Genomic DNA, 19,694 nt, shown 5'->3' with positions numbered 1-19,694 from the left:
TGGGAGCTGCAGCTGAGGGGTCGGGTGGCTAGATATCAGGTCTTGAACTGTTAATTGTATCCCAGGTTGTCATTGATAAGTTTCTAGGAACCTCATTCAAGGAGTTTAAATGACAGAAAACATGTATTTCTCAAAAACTATGAAGTGTTAACATCACGTTACAGGTCGCACATGCAAATCTGGTGGCATTGCTACAAGCTACCCACACACCAGGCTCCCTGGCACGGCACTGGGTAAACACTGCCACACCCAGACCTGGTGACAGACACGGTTCAGTACTCTGAAGATAGCCACGCAGGGGCCAGGCCTGGCTGTGGCCTGCCCGAGCCCTAAGCTCAGGCGGCCACTGTTCATCATCTGTGTTGCCGGCAACTTCACGAAAAAACTTTGAACTAATTTTTGTAAAGTAGCAGCTGTCAAGAGTCCAGGGAATTGGGCTTTAACTGTCCAGCAGCTTCAGGATGCTTTCCCTCTCCTTCAGCGCTTTCCATGCGTGGTCCTTCTCTTTCTTGGTGGGCGTGCGTTTCTTTTGCCGGGCGGCCATGATCTTTCGGAAGGCATCCATGACCTCATTGTCCGCAATCCTCACTCGCTGTCGCAGCTCCTGTCTCTTCAGCTCCTCTTTGCCAACTCTGGATCAGAATAAGGTCGGCATTGTCATTTGGGCAACCTCTGAGCTGCAGTGCCCCCGCAATGTGACTGTGATCCGGGGATTGTAGACACCCTTCCCCTCCCTGGAGCCTGAGGTCATGCAACAACCTGATCACCACCGCTTTCAGGTTTCAGCCTCTAAACGAGTCCACTGCACTCAATGACCACATGACCTGAAAATCTGCTGCAAACGACCAAACATTTTCACTGATGCCCGCCTGCCCATTCTCCCCCACCCCGTGTTTGCCTTGCTTTGTTCTGCACTGTTACCCGTAACACGCAAGTGAGCCCGGCATGGTGACACTACCTGTGGAGTCCTGTAGCTCAGTGGTTAGAGCACTCGCTTTGCAAGTGAGAGACCTGGGTTCAATTCCAGGCAGAGGGCGAAACCTTGGGCAAGTTTCCTTACTCCACACACCTAATAATAATCCCTCCAAAACAAAACAGTAATAAATTGGGACATGTTCAATCCACGATTGTTTGTAGAACACTGCTGTATGCAATTGGCTGCCATGTTTGGCCCCCAAATATAGTCAATTCACTTTACAGGATATTCTGTGAAGCGCTTTGAGACGTCGAGAAGACGTGAAAAGCGCTATATCAAATGCAAGGATTATTATTACCTGAGCAGCTCCTGTTTCTTTCCCCGATTGTGCGCACTGAGTGCTTTCAGCTCTGCCTGTCGCTTGCGGAGTTCGGCCAGAACCTCATCTTCAGAGTCCTCAGCTGGACGGTCCTCGGAGTCCAGCAACCCCTGAGCAATCAGCTCTTCCTTAATCCGTGCTTCCAGAGACTTTGTGTGAGGAGCACTGCAACAGGCAAACCAGCACATCACGACAGGCAGTGGGTGAAGAGAGGGTCAGTCTGTGGGCAGGGAGAAGGGCAGAGAGAGGGGCAGGCAGCAGGCACTTACCTGAAGGACTTGTTCTGACTCCGTGGGGAAGTACCAGCACCCTCAGGCCCAGTGTCTTTCCCAGTAAGCTCCGGGATGGGCGAGTCCTCCATTGGAGATATAATATTCTCCTGGAATGTAGAGAAACAAAAAGCCGCGAAGGAGCAAGTGAGCAGGTGCAGCAACAGCAGCTACAACAGCACCTGGGAAATATATCACTGGTACAATGAGATTCACAAATATATGGCTGTAAATTAATTGATGAATTGGCAGGGACTCGCACCCAGAAGCTGGGTATGCGCAGGCCTCACCTCCACTAGAGCCTGAAGCAATCGCTGGGTGAGGGGTCCGAAGGGGCATCCATCCTCGGGCTGCTCGTGCTGCTCCTTCTTCAGCAATGCGTCCACATCTGTCAGGAGGAATACACACATATGCACAGGGCGTCACTGCACACACACATACAGGGCCTCACTGCACACACACAGGGCCTCACTACACACACACACACAGGACCTCACTGCACACATACACACACACATAGAGCTTCACAGCACAAACACGCAGTCCCTGATGCACGTGCGCAAAATGGACCTCACTGCGCACACGGGCCCTCAATTGCACACAATACACACCCAGGGCCTCACTGCACACACACACACGGCCTCACTGCATACACAAACACACACAAACAGGGGCCTCACACACATACACACAGACTCACTGCACACACACATAGGGCCTCACTGCATACAAGACACAGGGCCTCACTGCACACACCCACACACACACATAGGGCCTCACTGCACACACACACACAGGCCCTGACTACACGGACACACACAGGGACTCACTGCATACACACACAGGGCCTAACTGACACACACATGCACAGGGCCTCACTACACACACACACACCGGGCCTCACTACACACACACACAGGGCCTAACTGCACACACACAGGGCCTCACTGCGTGCACCCACACACACGGGCCTTCACTGCACACATACACACACAGAGCCTCACTGCACACACACACACAGGGCCTCACTGCACACACACACACACACAAGACCTCACTGCACACATACACAGGACCTCACTGCACACACACACACACATGCACACACGCAAGGCTTCACTGCACACACACACACACAACAAGAAGATTGCATTTATAGAGCGCCTTTCACGTTGGGAGGACGTCCCAAGGCGCTGGACAGTTGGGTCACACACAGGGTCTCACTGCACACACACAGGGCCTAACTGCACACAGACAGGGCCTAACTGCACACACACACACACACACACACACACAGGGCCTAACTGCACACACACACAGGGCCTAACTGCACATACATGCACATGGCCTCACTACATACACAAACACGTGCATAGGGCCTCAATGCACAAACACACACACACACAGGGCCTCACTGCACACATGGGCCCTCACTGCACACATACACACAGGGCCTCACTGCACACTCACGCATACAGAGCCTCACTGCACATACATGGCCTCAGTGCACACACAAAGCTTCTCTGCACACACACACACATAGGGTCTCACTGCACACACACACATATACACACACAGGTCCTCACTTCACACACAGGTCCTAACTGTATACACACACACACAGGTCCACACTGCGCACACACACACACACAACGTCACTGCACACACACACACATACATACGCACACAGAGGGCCTCACCGCATACTGCAGGCTGATATAAAACAAACAGAACAGATAATGGGAGCTATTTATTTTCAGAGGGCAATTACCCTATGGACCGAGCGCTGTCCAAACCAAGCTGAGTACAGGATTCCGCTGTGCTGGGACATAGGCTGGATACAGCTGACAGCTGCAGGGCATCAAATAGCCCCTTAGGTGCAGTATAGGCTGTATGGTATCTCCAATGTTACATGTTCCTCGGGCGGGGGTTGCGTGGTGGGGAAGGAGGTAAGCAGGGTCTTTTAAGAGTTGATCTGGCTCCAAGGTGATGTTTGGCAATATCTCGGTCATCCAATTCTTGAGCCAGACGGGTCTGTAATATTCCAGGGCCTGGATCATCAGCAGGACTTTGAAGGGTAGATTAGTCACTGGGGGCAGGGAATCCTCCCACTCAGCTCCTGTTAACCCTGCAAGTAGTTAACATGGTCCCAGCTGGACATGGAGAAGGAAGTTTGCTGGACAGTGCTCTCAAGCTGTGTGGCTTCAGCTGGTTAGACACCAGCAGTTACCCCAACAGGAATAATTTCTGAAACCTTACCCCACACCCACTCCCCACCCACTACCTTTAGAGTCCAGTTCAGCTAAAGTTCCCAGCATGGCTTTCTTCTTGTCAGCAGCCGCTGCACGCGCTCCCTCCTTCTGCTCATCCTGCAGGTCCTCTTGTGCCCAGCGCTGAGAGTAGTGCTTCCCCAGTGGTGGGATCTGGCAAGAAGGAAATCTGTGAACTGTGACTGACTGGAGCCAATTCATACACCCAGCTCTGCCCCCAGTCACCCAGCATCATTCTTCCGCGACTGAATCTCCGTGCTCTAACAGGAGACACTCAGTTGGTGAAACTCTCAAGACTTTGCCGTCGGCTTGAGCTTACAGCCAGGCTCACTCCAGAGCAATTCTGGGGTGGGCTGCATTGTCAGAGGTGCCACCCTTCAGATGAGACATTAAAGTTAACACTAAAGGTGACACAATGGAAAAGAAGCATTGCAAAAGTGTGCAAAATAGCTTCAGAACAGTTACTGCACTTCACAGTAATTACTGAAAAGCCCATTGTGACATTTCAAAGAAATAAGCTGCATAAAAATACAAGTTCTTTCTTACCAATCTCTGCACAATACCTAGTTTCTCACTGATGTACACTTCTTCATAATTAGAAACAGAATAGAACATGTTGCTACATTGGGAGAATGAGCAAATTGTGAAAATAATTGTCCACGACTTCAGAACACTGAGAGACTGGAGGGATAGGCAGACAAGTGGCACATATAGTTTAATGTGACATTGTGAACTGCTACATTTCAGGAAGTACAGGGTGTACTTAGATAAATCAGGGAGTGGAGGAGCAGAGGGATCTGAGGGGACAAATCTACAGATCACTAAAAGTGGGACGGCAGGTGCAGAAAGTTATCAAGAACGGAGTCTGGGAGTTTTAAACTGGGGTAAGCAGGTTATAGGATTACCTTGTAATAATCCGCTTCATCCTCAGGGGGTTTCAGCAGCTCCTCCAGGACACGGATCTCCTCATTCGTGATGTCAGCACAATACGGCTCCACCGAAGCCCAGAACCTGCAAACAGGTTTTAGCTGATCTCAGTTTGGACCTTTCAAGTGGCCTAGGTTTGGAGGCGAAATTCATCAGGGTTTCCCTTTCTGATTACTGCACCCTGACCCTCTGGAACTCTGGTCTCAATCCCTGTCATGCCACCTCTTTCTCACCTTTAAATCGCACACTTTTCGACCGTGCCTTCGGTGACCTCCCCTTTCTCCTGGCTCGGGTTAAACTTTGCCATCGTTCAATGCTCTAAACCGCTTCCTCTCGTGAAGAGCACGATCTAAATGCAAGTTGTTGTTGCTGTTGTACTATCCAGCTGTGACCCAACTGTCCAGCGCCTTGGGACGTCCTCCCGACGTGAAAGGCGCTCTATAAATGGAATCTTGTTCTTGTTGTATCCAATCCCCAAGGGCAGGGATTCTGAAAGCATCAAATCAAATGGGCTGACTCAATCCTGTGATCTCTGCTGCGAAGTGAGCTGGACACTCACCGTTGAGGCTTGTATCCTATGAAGTGCTTCAGACTTTCACATCCTCCCAATGTGAAAAGCAATGTATAAATGTAGATTTGTATTATATTAAACCTATCAGCTGGTCACAGAGCTACTGAGGTAGAGAGTGGATGTACAGAACACAAACCCTACCTGTTCGGGGCATCATTCTTTGGGATCCTAGGAACGTCCAAAGGATCATCTGTGAATTCATACTCCTGGATTTTGGGCTGCAGATTTTTGGATTTGGGCCGGCCGGGGCCAGGGCCGCTACCATGGCTGCCTTTCCCATCCATTTTCTGTTTCTTGGGTTTGCCGTGTTTCTGTGGTGGTCCGTGCTCCTGCTCCTTCCCAAATTTTATTAACCGCTTGTCTCCCTTTTTATCCTGCCAGTCTGTGAGGATCTGAAATAAATAGACTGAAAATCCTCAAAAGGAAAGAAATCTTCGCAATTATCCAAGGTTTTGTGAGGACAATGAAAGGTTCTGTCACTGTCTGGAGAATGGATAGTGAGGAGCACCGCTTGGACATTAAATGTACATCTCAAGTTGCTTCTGGGGCAGAAGTTCAAGCTCACATCTGGGCTTTGAGCTCAGACCTGGCTGACACTCCAGAGCAGTGCGGGGGGGGTGGGGTGTTAGGGTTAGGGTTATGTTATCAATAAATTAATAAATAATCCTTACATTTAAATTCTGTTTTTCATGTCAATAAACTGTAAATTCTGGGTAAATGTACAGACAATTCGCATACAGCAAATCCCCCAAAACAGTAATGAAGTGAATGACTAATTTTATCCGGGCTGCACCGAGGCTGGACTGGAGACTGAGGTGAAAAACTCCCTTCTCCAGTATTTATTCAAACAGTGCATCATTCTTCGGATCTTTAACATCCACTGAACAGCCAGACCTTGATTTTATTGTCTTATCTGAAGGCCAGCACCTCCTCCCACACTGGAGTTTTCAGCATGGATAATGTGAATTTACAACCTTTGGAATCAGACTCAAAAGTGCTACTGAGCCAGGCTGACTAAATGGTAAAGGTTACAAACAATGACTGAAAATGGTACCGAGTAGATAATCACACTGCTAGGTGCACAGCAAGGCAACCTCAAATCAAGAGATTACAGCAGATCCTGAACTGAGTGATGAGATATATTGTCTGCTCATCCAATCTGCCTGAAATCTCCCATCTACGATCAACAGAGGAAATGCTCTGGTGCAGGAAGCAATACCTACACAGAGCACAGAATAATCGTTCCTATCTACACTGATAGAGCAAGAAGGGCAGAACACACCACAATATATCAGTAAAACCATCCTGTCAGCAGCATCACTGTTCAGTCTAGCCTCACACTAAACTCACACTCCTGCCCCATGTTCCATGCCAGCTGGCTGACCATGCCACGCTGCCCCCCTCCCCTGCTCTTAGTCTCAGCGTGCGCATTTTGCCGGCCGGCTGTCACCGACCCGAGCTGCTTCTCCCAAAAATGCTACCACCCCTGTGCCCTACCCTCCATTACTCCTGCTCAACCCTTCTCTCTCACCACCCCCCCCCCCCGCCTCCTATCCCTGCTCGATCGTCCCATAGCCTTCCTCTGCTCCAGGCTGCGAATCCTCCTTCGCACCCACCGTGGCAGATACCACTGGCTGTCCAACAACCGCCACCCTGACTGCCCCATCCTCCACCTCCGCCGCAAGGCCCCTCAGACCCTGAGGGCCAATTAGTTTCCTCCCTTATCCACATTCTCACCCTCCGTGTCAATCCTCCCCCTACCCTCCCTCCTTCTCACCCATTCCTCCACCGCCAGCTTCACCTCCCTTCCACATCGACCTACAAAATATCCGTTCCTTTTTCCAGCAAAACACTCACTGTCCAAGACCTCATTGTCAACGAAAACATCGACATCCTCGGCCTCACCGAAACCTGGGTCACCCCAGGCGACACCTTCTCCCTGACCGAGGCCACACACCCAACTACACCTTCCACCATACCCCACAACCTAACCACCATGGTGGGCGGTGTGGCTCTAATCTCCTGCTCCGCATTCGGCCTATCCCCTTCCTCCTCTGGAACTTCCCCTCCTTTGAGCACCTTACCATCTACCGTCCCTCCAACCTATCCCTCAAAATCCTCCTGGTCTATTGACCCCCCCAAACCCTCCCTCACCCTCCTCCCCGACATCTCCACTCTGTCTTCCCTCTCCCTCTGCCCCGAACACTTTCTCATCCTAGGCAACTTCAACCTGCACTTCATCCCCTCCTGCTCTATCTCCACTAACTTCCTCTCTCTCCTTTCCTCTCACAACCTCTCCCTTCACATCCACGCTACCAACGTCCATGGCCACGCGCTTGACCTGGTGATTACCTGGGGCCTCAGCATCTCGGACCTCACCATCACAGACAAAGTCATCTCGGACTATTACTTCATCTCCCTTAACTCCTCAATCCCTCTCCCTACCACCACCCAGCCTACCTCCATCTCATACCGCCCCTGGAAAAAAATCTCCCCCTCCACTTCCTCTCCGCTGCCTTGGAGTCATCAGAACTCCACCCACTCTGGGCTTCCTCCCGCAATGACCCATCCTCCTCGGTCACTCTCCTCCACAATTCCCTCTCCACCACTCTCGATGGCCTTGCTTCCATCACTTCCCAAACCGTCTCCTTCTCACGGAAGTCACCCTGGTACATCAACCACCTCTGCTCCCTCAAGGCACAGGTGGCGAATGCACCTGGCTCAAATCTAACTTACCAGTCCATCAGCAGATCGGTCTGGACCTTAGCAAAACTTACTGCTCTGCCCTCGCCTCCGCTAAATCGTCCTTCTACTCCAAGACAATCTCGGAGGTGAAGGACATGCCCAGGTTCCGCTTCTCCATCACTCTCTGAAGCCTCCCCCATCCTCTCCTCCAGCGCCAACTGCAAGGAGATGCTTGACTTCCTCAAAAACAAAGTCAAGGAGATCTGCTCAACTGTGTCTGTCCTTCCGACTACTACACCTTCCCCATCTCCCCCTCCCACCACGGCCCCTACCCACCCCTCCCTGTACACTTTCAAAACTGTCTTCCCCTCCTCTCTCACCATAACCATAAACCACATGAAGCTGACCACCTGCTCCCTCGACCCCATCCCTACCCATCACCTTACCTCTCACCTCCACCTCCTTGTCCCCATACTCACAGATGTCATAATCCTCTCCTTGTCTACTGGCACTGTTCCCACCCCTTTAAAAACGGCTGTCATCACTCCCATCCTTAAAAAAAAACCCTCCCTGGACCCATCCCTGCACTCAAATTACCACCCCATCATTAACCTCCCTTTCCTTTCCAAAGTCCTGGAACAAATTGTTGCTTCCCAGCTTCACTCCTTCCTCTCTCGCCACTTCCTTCACAAACCGCTCCAATCGGGTTTCCTTGCTGCCCCCAGCACAGAAACAGTTTTGGTCAAAGTGACAAATTACATTTTGTCCATCTGCGACCAGGGTTTCCTCTGCTTCCTCATCCTTCTTGACCTCTCTGTTGCCTTCGATACCATTGACAACTCTATCCTCCATCTCACCTCAACCTTCATGGTTCTGTGCTTGAATGGTTCAGATACTACCTCTCACACCGTCTCCACTTCTTCTCCACAAACAGCTTCTCCTCTAGCCCCCGCACCGTCGTGTGTGGAGCTCATCAGGGCTCTGTCCTTGGTCTGCTCCTTTTCAATATCTATATGCACCCTCTTGGTGACATCATCCGCAGACATGGGGTCAACTTCCAAATCAACAACAACAACAAGATTCCATTTATAGAGCGCCTTTCACGTCGGGAGGACGTCCCAAGGCGCTGTACAGTTGGGTCAGGACCCGAGCAGGGGGGAAATGGTCAGGGTGAGGGAAGGGAGGGAGCGAGGAGGGGGTAGAGAGTCGAGAGGGGAGCTGAAGGCACGGTCAAAGAGAAAGGTCTTGAGACCGGCCTTGAAGGAGGAAAGGGGATGACACCCAACTCTATGATACAACCCAGATGGTACAATCTTAAAGGGGATAAAGGAACAGAGAGTCCTGGGAAGTCATATAAGTGAATCTTTGAAGGTGACAGGACAGGTAGATAAAACTGTTAAAAAAGCATACGGGAAACTAGGCTTTATAAATAGGGGCATAGAATACAAAACTCAGGAAATTATGATGAACCTTTATAAAACACTGGTTAGGCCTCAGCTAAGAGTACTGTGTTCAGTTCTGGGCCCCACACTTTAAGAAAGATGTCAAGGCAAAGGAGATTTACCAGGATGGTACCAGGAATGAGCGACTACAGTTATCAGGAGAGGCTGGAGAAGCTGGGATTATTCTCCTTGGAGCAGAGAAGGTTAAGAGGAGACTTAATAGAAGTTTTGAAAATTATGAGGGCATTCAATAGAGTGAACAAGGAGAAACTATTTCCACTGACGGGTGGATCGGTAAACCGAGGGCACCGATTTAAAATAGTTGTTAAAAGAAACAGAGGGGAGGCGAGGAGAAATGTTTTCACACAGTGAGTTGTTCGAATCTGGAACGCATTGCCTAAAAGGGTACTGGAAGCCGATTTGATAACAACTTTTAAGAGAGAAGCAGATAATTATTTTGGGAGGACTATGGGAGTTTGCAGAGCTATGGGGAGAGAGCAGAGGAGTGGGACTGAATTGGAAGCTCTTTTCAAAGAGCCGGCACAGACACGATGGGCTGAATGGCCTCCTTCTGTGCTGTATAATTCTACGATTCTATCTCTCTGCCCCCACCCTCGACTCCAGGACCACTGCTCTCCTGCCAGAATGTCTGTCAGACATCAAGTCCTGGATGAGAGGTAACTTTCTACAGCTGAACATCAACAAGTCCGAGGCCCTCCTGGTTGGCTCCCGTTAGCACCTCCAAACCTCAGGCACTGACAGCATTATACATGCATTCATGCGCCGAGACCCTCATACACACAGTCAAAACACCCAGGCTCGATTACGCAAACTCACTGCTTGTCGGTCTCCCCACATCCTTCCTCCAGAGGTTGCAGATCATCCAGAACTCTGCAGTCTGTGTCCTCTCCTGCACAGGCTCTGCGACTCATTCACCCCCATCCTCGCCCAACTCCACTGGCTTCCCATTCCACAGATGATACAGTTCAAGATCCTGGTCCTCACTTTCAAAGCCCTCCATGGCCTTACCATATCTCTGCTACCTCCTAATGCCCTACCAATCTGCCTGCTCCCTCCACTCAGCAGGTTCCAGCCGGCTTAACGTCCTCCACCACGCCCGCCCCACAATTGGCAGGCAGGCCTTCAACCACTCTGAACCCCACCCTCTGGAACTCCATCCTGCAGGCCTTCCACCTCGTCCTCTCCTTTGCCTCTTTCAAGACCTGTCTCAAGACCCTTCTCTTCTACCGTGCCTTCGGTCACCCTCCTCGATCTCGAACCCCAGCTCGGTCCGAAGCACTAATTGTTCAGCACCTTGGGACATCTTTCTGACCTCCTGACGTGAAAGACGCAATACAAATGTAATTTTGTTGTTGTTACTGTTTTCGTCCACTATTGCACTTTACAATATATCCTGAATTAGCACTGAGACAATAGGGAAATAATGAAAAAGAGAAAAAGATTACCAACAATCCACCAGGTAAACTGGTCATTCACTAAGTTGCTGATTGTGGTAACTTGTGTGAAATTGGCCTCAACTACAAATAGTCAGTACACCTGACAGAAAATCCACACTGTAATTGGTGCTGTATCAAATATAAAGATACACGAAAAAAAGATGTTGTCAAGCAGTGGGTTAGTAGCTTTGCTGCAAGTACCTATTGTGGTTAAGACAACAGGGCCAGTTTGTACCTGAGTCTCTGCCTCCAGGATGCGGAGTCTCCGACTGGCTGAGGACAGCAGTGTCTCCAGCTCCAGCTGCAATGTGTCCAGCTCCTCAATCCCAATCCCATCGTCCTCCGAACGAGACAGCACGGCAGCGTATCGGGGGCACATCTTCACATGATCCACAGGTTTAAAGTCATGGAACTGCAGCGGGCAGTCTTTCAGCTCGCTCATTCTTACAGTCTGGATCCTTCCTTCCCAAACCTGCCAAGAGCACCAGAGGTGAAAGGTCAGATGTGGTGCAATTGCCATTTGTCCCATGAGTGGCTTTAGGTGGGACTGAAAGAAACAGAGTGACAAGATGCTCTTTCAATCCCACCTAAAGCCAGATCTTGAACAACTTGCATTTATATAGCGAATGCCCCTCACACATGGTAGCGGCCAGAATGCTTGACAGTAGTGGTGCACAATGCAGAGGTGGGGGGAGGTGACCTTAGGTTGAAGAGGAAGCTCCTCAGGTGTGACCTAAAGATGGGGAAGGATGGACAAGGCAGAGGGATAGAGGGAGAGAGCTCCAGTTTTAGATTGGACATCTGACCCCTCTGTCACTTTCAATCCCACCTGAAGTCCGATCTCTTGGGATGTGCGTCAGGTGCCAAGTCCTGCGCTCGGAGCGGGATCCCGTCCCTGCAGTTAGCCAACACTCTGTGTAAACCCAGGTTCCTGTAGACACAGCCCCAAACTCCCTGTGCCGCCTCCTTATCTGTCTGCAAGCAAAACAGTCACTACACTTTACAGCACTCTGGGACGCTACCCTGCGTGAGAGGATTCTTAAATACAAGTTGTTGTTGTGACAGCGAGGTTTTGCGCGGCGCAGTGGCCTACACGGCTACGGGGACACATGTCAAATGTCCAATTGTAAAATATATAAAATATAATAAATCTGAAATGTGAGATGATTATTACTGGTGGTGAGCAGCAGTGTGTGTGTGGGGGCCCGGGGCCTCAGGCCGGGCGGGCGGGCGGGCGGGCGGGGACCCGGGCTGCCCTGCCCGCCCCCAGGCCCGGGCTCTCCTGACCGCGGGGAAGCAGCGCTCAATTACGAGCGATCGTCGGTACCAGAGGCTCCACCCGGACACACAACCCCAGGCCGCAGCGAGAGCGCGCGCGCGCGGGTGTCTGGCAGGAGGCGGGGGCGCGCACTGTAACCCGGGCGCGCGCGCACTCATTTCCGCTTCCGCCCCAGAGACCGACACAGAGCAGCGCGGGACACAGAGATGGTAGGAGCCGCGCCCTAAGTTATGAGCGGGGCCCAGGCTCGTATCTGAGGCCTGGGCCTCGGGCGGGATTGACTTCCCACCTGCCACCCTCGGCCCTGTCCCCAGCGTTGTCTGTCTGTGTGTGGATGGGGGTGTGGGTGTGTGGGTGGGTGTGTGGGTGGGTGTGTGGATGGGTGTGTGTGTGTGTGGGTGGTGTGGTGGGTGGGTGGGTGTGGGTGGGTGTGTGGGTGGGTGGGTGTGGGGGTGTGGGTGGGTGTGGGGGTGTGGGTGGGTGTGTGTGTGGGTGGATGGGTGTGTGTGGATGGGTGTAGGTGGATGGGTGTGTGGGTGGGTGTGTGGGTGGGTGTGTGGATGGGTGGGGGGTGGGGGGTGGGTGGGTGGGTGTGGGTGGGTGAGCGCGGGCGGCCCCAGTGTGATGATCCCCTTTAAAGTTCTTCCGCAGCCTCTGGCGCCGCCTCATCTCCCCGTGGGCCAGAGCTTCAGGGTACTGAGTGTGAGTACAGTGCGGGTCGGGAGGAGAAGTGGTAGATATGAAGGGGAGTCGTTGGGACAAGGGTCAGTGAAACCAGGAAAGGACAGAACCGTGAAGGTGGAGCTGAGAGGAAAGGTGGTGGAGCAGCTCAGAATGGTCACAGTGTCAAAGGTAGCAAAAAGGTCAAGGACGAGGAGGCAGAGAGCCCTGGTCACAGATGGAGAGAATGTTGTTGGTGACTTTGACCAGGACACTCTTGGCACACTTTGACCGGGCCTGAGTGTAAGCACAAAGGAAGTGGATTAGGGTCTCAACAGCCCAAGGGAGGGAGAGGCAGAGACAGGAGGAGTGGGAAAGCTGGTCAGGTTAAAGCACTGATGTGAGGTTTAAAGGTGGCATGTGCATCTAAGTACAACAACAACAACAACTTGCCCAGAGACCAACACAGAGCAGGGTAGCATCTCAGAGTGCTTAACAGTGGCGGCACCTGGCTTTGAGCCGGGGTGGGGGAGGGGAAGGTGGCCATAAGCACGGTCGAAGAGGAAGGTTTTCAGGCGGGACTTGAAAAATGGAAGAGAGGGGGCAAGCGGAGGGATTGAGGGAGAGTGTTCCAGAGTTTCGGGGTTTAATGGCTGAAAGCGTGACCTCCAATGGTGGGGCAGAGGGTGTGAGGGCTGAGCAGGAGGCCAGTGCCAGTTGAGCAGAAGCGCTGGGTGGTGGAGTGAGGCGGTCAGAAAACTAGGGAGGTGCCAGAGAGAGTGAAGGGATTTGAACACAAGCATGAGGATCTTGAAGTCAATTTGATGTTAGTGCCTGAGGTATGGAGACGCTTACGGGAGCTAAACAGGAGGGCCTTGGTCTTGTCAATATTTGACTAGAGAAAGTTAGCTCTCATCCAGGATTTGATGTCTGACAGACAATTAGTTAGGACAGCAGTGGTCCTGGCTTTGAGAGTTGAGGCAGAGAGAGAGTTGGGTGTCACCTGCCTACATGTGGAAGTTAAACCTGTGCCTGCGGAGACATCGCCGAGTAGGAGCATGTAGATATTAAAGAGGATGGGACCGAGGATAGTGACCTGAGGAACGCCGCATGGTGCGGGCGGCAGTGGGAGGAGAAATGGCAGATATGAAGTGGAGTCTTTGGGTAGGGTCAGAGTGAAACCAAGTAAGGACAGAACTGTGAAGTTGGAGCTGAGAGGAGAGGCGGTGGAGAAGGACAGAATGGGTCAACAGTGTTGAAGGCAACAGAGAGGTCAGGATGAGGAGGCAGAGAGCCCTGGTCACAGATGGAGAGAACGTTGTTGGTGACTTTGACCAAGGCAGTCTCAGTACTGTGGGCAGTTTGGCAGCTGGATTGGAAGGGTTTGTGCAGGGAGAGGAAAGCGAAGCTCAAGCAATGAATTCCAGTACCGTGGAGAAGAAAGGCACGTTGGACGGTTGTTAGGGAACAGGGATGGGTCAAGGGAAGGTTTTTTAAGGAAGGGGTAATGACACTTGTTTTGATGGGGGTGGGAACTGCCAGTGGACAGAGAGAGGTTGATGTTGTCTATGGAGTGGGGGGTTGCTCTGGCCAGCTCATCAGGCTTGTGCTGTTTTAATTTCTGTTCCGGTTTCTCTGCTGATCTTCAGGCAGGAGATTGAGATGATCTGGCCATTGACCACACTGGGAATGTTGTTAGGCCAGGGTCGAGGGATATTGATTGCCTTGGAGGAAGGAGGATTCCACTGGGTTGAGCTTTCAGCACTTTACAGGGAGGGGAGAGTCCAGTCACCAGCTCTGTGTGCTGTTCACCGATGAGAGTTTATAGGAAGATGCCTGATGTTTGCTGCTTTTTCTGTTCCTGCAGACAGCCACACTGCGTCCCTACCTGAACGCGGTCCGCGCCACCCTGCAGGCTGCGCTCTGCCTAGAGAATTTCTCCTCACAGGTTGTGGAGCGGCACAACAAGCCCGAGGTGGAGGTCAGGTGAGAGAATGGCATAGGGGAGGGGGGATTGGGACTTTATTGTATTTGAGTGTGGGTCATGTCTGTGATCAGTGACAATGCACTAGGAAAGGGAATAGACAAAGGGAGAATTGTTAAAGTTATGGCTCATTGAAGAAACAGGTTGAAACTGAAGTGGAAAGACTGGATAGAGGGTATTCTGGAATAATACTGAGGGTCTTGGTCACCCAGCCCCTGGGAGCTCTGTTCGGTGAAAATTCTTTACGCAGAGGTGGAAGAGAGGGTGGTACGTCAAGATGCTGTGACAGAGACTGAAATACACCTGCAGCTCAAGGTTTCGTCATAAGGACTCTGAGCAGAGAGTGACTGAGCTGGGGTGAGAATCAAAATATACTCCGCCTGACCTTCTGGCATCTGGCTGTGGAGTTTCAGTGCACAGTGTGGACAGTGAGCACAGCACAGACACACAAGTTTGTGCTCTTGAGAGCCTAGAAATTGTTAGCCCACATTCATCAGTGAGGGAGCAGCAACGCCTTCTGCTTACTGTGTAACTGACCTCCTTGTCCATTACTAGGAGCAGTAAAGAGTTGCTCCTACAGCCTGTGATCATCAGTAGGAATGAGAAGGAGAAGGTTCTGATCGAGGGCTCAATAAACTCTGTGCGAGTCAGCATTGCAATCAAGCAGGTCAGTATTCCGCTGTGTTGGGTATTTCTACTATCCTATGACTGGAGTTTGCTCCAGTGAATCCTAATCCCAATGCCCTACTCTTTCCTTTAATCATGCTCATCTCTATTTCCCTTGTAAATTCACTCCAGATAAATCCGTCCATATTCTGATAACCCTCTTAGAGATTGTTCCCTTCCATGCTAGTTACAATTGAAGACCCTGCCCTCTTATCCTTTAATCACTTTTGGCAGAAGTCTTGCTCACTCAGTAGCTCATGCTTGTCCACACATACTGACAAGCCACCGGCAAGTTCCCAGCTCTGTTTGTGATATTTTTTGTAAATTGCAGGCAGACGAGATTGAGAAGATTTTGTGCCATAAGTTTATGAGGTTCATGATGATGAGAGCCGAGAACTTCTTCATTCTGAGGAGGAAAGCGGTTGAGGTAATGAGAGCCTCTGCAATTCACATTTGATATTTACTCTCATAACTTCCTGAGCCACGACCTCTTCCCCGGTGCTTTGCCTTACCTACTCCCACACCCGGCCTCCCACCATAGTTTTCTATCGATTCAGGAGGTACAAAGTGCATCAGAGCACTGCAGTGCTTTCTGGTGTGATGCACTGGGAAGTTGCAGTGAATACAGCGGAATGCCAGCATAATGCCGCTGATGTTGGGCGCTTATAATGCTGGTTCTGTTTCCCACTTCCTGCACTAAACAATGGCCGACTCCTAGATGTAAGGTCACCACTGACATCACTTCCTGAACATGCCCTTCACTCGTTTACTTTTGCTGTGTACTAGGCAGAGTGCCTGGTGAGGCCTGTGAGGGGCATGGGTGCCGGGGGGGTGTGGCTGATCAGGATGATATTGTATATTGGGATATACAGTTTGTCACTCACCACTGGCTTCCTGTTCCCCCACTTTCTGGCAGGGCTATGACATCAGTTTCCTCATCACCAACTTCCACACCGAGCAAATGTACAAACACAAACTGGTCGACTTTGTAATCCACTTCATGGAGGAGATTGATAAAGAAGTCAGTGAAATGAAACTCTCTGTCAACGCCAGAGCTCGCATTGTCGCAGAAGAGTTTCTCAAAAACGTAAGATGCCCAAAGTGCAGCCGGCCTCCTGCACCTGATAGAGCATTGGAGATGTTTGGGGGCTGGGTTGCTTTGCTCTGGTTACATTTTGTGACGGTTATTGGAGCTTTTTTTTCATTTGTGGTAGAGGACTTCCTCAAACCTGTTTGACTTCCCCTTGCTGAGGATAATTTTCTGTGTTCATATACTGATGGCTACAGCCTTGTGCTGTGCCACTGTATGATTTTTTTTGGGGGGTGGGTCAGTTGGGTGTCTGACAGACGAGGAAGCTCATCACCATGCTTAATTAAGGGTATCTAAATCAAACTGAGAATTCCATGCATCCCACCTGCAAGTGGAAATGCCAGAGATAGATTGTTGGAATGAAATGCACACTCTCTAGAGGGACATCCTGCTCATCTAATTCAGTATTAGGCACAGGTTATCAAGAGCTAAGACTTGGGGACTCCACATAGCCTTGCCTTTTTGATTGTGCTTGCGGTCACCTTCTTTCTGGCTTCCTGGCTCGTTGTGAGACTCCACCTCACATAGGGCTATTAATAAATCTCTGGGGAAGTTCCTGTTGCTGATTGGCAGTGGGGTCCTACACTTATCCTGATCTGAAACCTCACAGATACTCAATGAAGCAGAGAAAGTAAACCGACAAGTTATGCGGTTTTAGCTGGTTAGACTTAGGCAGTTACCCTAATGCACACTCTGGGGTCTCGAAGCCTTGGCTCTTGCCAACCTGTGCCTAATACTCTCTGGAATTAGGTAAGTAGAGTGCGTCCCTTCAGGGAGAGTACACATTTCATTCCAGGCACAGGGAAATTTCTGTATGTAGGTGACATACATGGAACTTTCAGTCTGTTTGGATACTCTTGAGCATAGTGATGGATTTCTGCACGTGTCAGATCCAAAAAAAAAACAAAGTAGCTCAACTCCCTTGATCCGAAGCAGTCCTGTGGAGTAGGCAGGGACTGGCACTCGCAGGTTTGGTTCTTGTATTGAGGATCTCTTTCTGTCATGGGTCTGGACTCCAGGTTTCATAATTCAGATATCAATCTGTGTGAGCAGCTGCAGTGTACGTCCCTCCAGGGGGTGACATTCCATTACACAGGAATTTCCATGTGTCGGTGGGAAGCCTAAGATACTCTTAGGCATGGTGCTGGGTATGTGTCAGAACTGACCAAAACAAGAAGGTAAACTCTGCATAACTTTCATATGCACCAAGGCAGCAGGGCAGGAGGGTGAAACTTCTAGGGTATGGGAGACGAGCTTATGAAGGCATTAGGAAGCAGTTTTCCCACAGAGAAATCAAGAACTGAATTGGAAAGCTGATTGAAGCCAACGATTGAATTGGTCGAAGGGTCTCTTCACCTGAATCTGTCTGATCTTGTGATCAGATCTCCCGCACGTCCGCTGCTATAAATACAATAGTTGTGTTTGACCTGCAAAGAGTCCAGGGGCCTTTCCTTGTCAGGGTTTCTGATCACTGTCTTTTCCTTTACAGTTCTGATGCTGAGTGAACTTACTGTCAACTGATGAGACCAAGGTAACGAAGAAGCATGTGAAACTGCACTGCTGGAGGGAGCTTGGGGCAGGGGTGGGGTGGGGTGATCACCTGCTGGATGGGGTGGGGGGGGCTTGTATGCAACTTCCTGACCTGCTGGAGGGGGCTAGTGAGGTAACCGACTAGCCTGCTGGCTTTACTATTATCCGATGATTTTAAGATTGATCTTGTATTTACATCAGCACGGACCTGCTGTTAGTTTGTTCTTGATTCCGAATGACTGAATGAATACATTTCTATTTTGAAAATAAAGTCCTTTCATTCCTAGCTTGTCATCGTCTCTGGAATCTGTTTCAAATGGTCTACATGCATGCTCATTTTAAGTTTGTGTCTATTTTGGGTGTTGTGTGTGCACGGCTGGCTTCTTGGCTTTGTTCCATATGATGGTAGGAATGAGAAAGAATAACGATGCTTGCATTTAATATAACTGTTCACGTCATGACATTTCATAATGCTTCATAGTACTGTAAAGTGAGTGTATTTTGTATGTGAGTCTGGAGGGAAACTGAATGATGAGGAATATACAGTCAATTCACTTTACAGGATATTCTGTGAAGCTCTTCGAGATGTCTCAATGGCGTGATAAGGTGCTATATCAAATTCAAGGATTATTATCCAGTTTCTATTGGTGTTAAGTTCAATGTATACCTTCCCATGATGGACAGGAAACAGAGCAATCAGCTTCCTGTAAGCAGTGGTGTGGTCTGTCAAGAAAATTGTCCGCCTCAGAGACTGTGATGAGAAGTAAAAACAGCACCAGGCTTTCTGAAACAAAACTCAGAAACCTCTTCCCTTCTGACCACTGCCTAGTTTCAGAACCTCCTGTCATTTCCTGTGGTTCTCATCCACTGCCTTCAGCCTTCAGGCTGCCGAAAGCCTCACCCACGCATTTGTCACATCAAGGCTGGATTATGGAAACTCCCTCCTCATTGACCTTCCCAACTGTTCCCTTCACAAGCTGCAGATCATTCAAAACACGCACCAGGCACCCACCCTCGCCCGACGCCACTGGCTCCCCATCCCCCAGAGGATTGAGTTCAAGATCCTCGTCCTCACTTTCAAGGCCATCCATGGCCTTGCCCCCTCCTACCTCTCTGACCTGCTGACTCCCTACCAACCTGCCCGCTCCCTCCGCTCAGCGCGCTCCGGCCTGCTCCATGTCTCCCGCTCGAACCCCCCTACCATTGGTGGCTGGGCTTTCAGCCTCTCTGTCCCTACACTCTGGAACTCATCCCACGGTCCCTTCGCCTCGCTTCCTCCCTTGCCTCCTTTAAGGCCGGTCTCAAGACCCTTCTCTTCGATCGTGCCTATGGTCACCCACCTCTCTGCCTTCCCTCACCCCTACACCACCCCTCCCCTGTGCTTGGGCCCTGACAGCTGACTGTTCAGCTGTTTGGGATGTCCTCCCGATGTGAAAGTGCAAATGTAATTTTGTTGATTGGGATTTGGAACCCACGCTGACACTGCAAAATGGGAACAACAAAGTGCATTTCATGTCGGGAGGATGACCCAAGGCACAGGACAGTGAAGGGTTTGCGCCCGAGCTCGGG

At 50.6% G+C, this 19,694-nt stretch overlaps 2 protein-coding genes across 4 annotated transcripts; one reads left to right on the top strand and one right to left on the bottom strand.

Moving 5' to 3' along the window:
- Positions 1-104: 104 nt before the first annotated feature.
- tada3l (transcriptional adaptor 3 (NGG1 homolog, yeast)-like) lies at positions 105-12,307 on the bottom strand. Of its 3 annotated transcripts, none has more exons than XM_007912489.2 (9): positions 12,244-12,307; positions 11,152-11,388; positions 5,474-5,724; positions 4,740-4,845; positions 3,849-3,987; positions 1,855-1,952; positions 1,565-1,674; positions 1,275-1,460; positions 105-632 (listed from the first exon to the last, which is right to left on the bottom strand). In XM_007912489.2, the coding sequence occupies exons 2-9, from the start codon at positions 11,356-11,358 to the stop codon at positions 440-442; spliced, it is 1,290 nt and encodes a 429-aa protein (XP_007910680.1). In that variant the 5' UTR covers positions 11,359-11,388; positions 12,244-12,307; the 3' UTR covers positions 105-439. The 3 variants fall into 3 exon arrangements, with proteins under 3 accessions (XP_007910680.1, XP_007910679.2, XP_007910682.1); XM_007912488.2 differs by having other exon boundaries at positions 12,228-12,276; XM_007912491.2 differs by lacking the exon at positions 12,244-12,307 and adding an exon at positions 12,091-12,109.
- Positions 12,308-12,334: 27 nt separating this feature from the next.
- On the top strand, positions 12,335-18,411 carry LOC103191500 (actin-related protein 2/3 complex subunit 4). Its single transcript, XM_007912493.2, has 6 exons — positions 12,335-12,404; positions 14,723-14,841; positions 15,395-15,506; positions 15,837-15,932; positions 16,422-16,592; positions 18,085-18,411. Exons 1-6 carry the CDS (start codon positions 12,402-12,404, stop codon positions 18,088-18,090), a joined length of 507 nt encoding a protein of 168 aa, XP_007910684.1. The 5' UTR covers positions 12,335-12,401; the 3' UTR covers positions 18,091-18,411.
- The last annotated feature ends 1,283 nt before the right edge of the window (positions 18,412-19,694 follow it).

Source organism: Callorhinchus milii, unplaced genomic scaffold (genome assembly GCF_018977255.1).
Source record: "Callorhinchus milii isolate IMCB2004 unplaced genomic scaffold, IMCB_Cmil_1.0 Scaffold931, whole genome shotgun sequence".
Lineage (NCBI taxonomy): Eukaryota > Metazoa > Chordata > Chondrichthyes > Chimaeriformes > Callorhinchidae > Callorhinchus > Callorhinchus milii.
This window is presented reverse-complemented; position numbering and strand designations above follow the sequence as displayed.

Excerpts from the sequence above, each read along its gene's own strand:
- LOC103191500 (XM_007912493.2), top strand. Across the intron at positions 14,842-15,394 it reads AAGCCCGAGGTGGAGGTCAG|GAGCAGTAAAGAGTTGCTCC; the intron begins GTGAGAGAATGG and ends GTCCATTACTAG. Across the intron at positions 15,933-16,421 it reads TGAGGAGGAAAGCGGTTGAG|GGCTATGACATCAGTTTCCT; the intron begins GTAATGAGAGCC and ends ACTTTCTGGCAG.
- tada3l (XM_007912489.2), bottom strand. The coding sequence starts at position 11,358 with ATGAGCGAGCTGAAAGACTGCCCGCTGCAGTTCCATGACTTTAAACCT. Across the intron at positions 4,846-5,473 it reads AAGAATGATGCCCCGAACAG|GTTCTGGGCTTCGGTGGAGC; the intron begins GTAGGGTTTGTG and ends ACCTGTTTGCAG. Across the intron at positions 633-1,274 it reads AAGAAACAGGAGCTGCTCAG|AGTTGGCAAAGAGGAGCTGA; the intron begins GTAATAATAATC and ends ATTCTGATCCAG.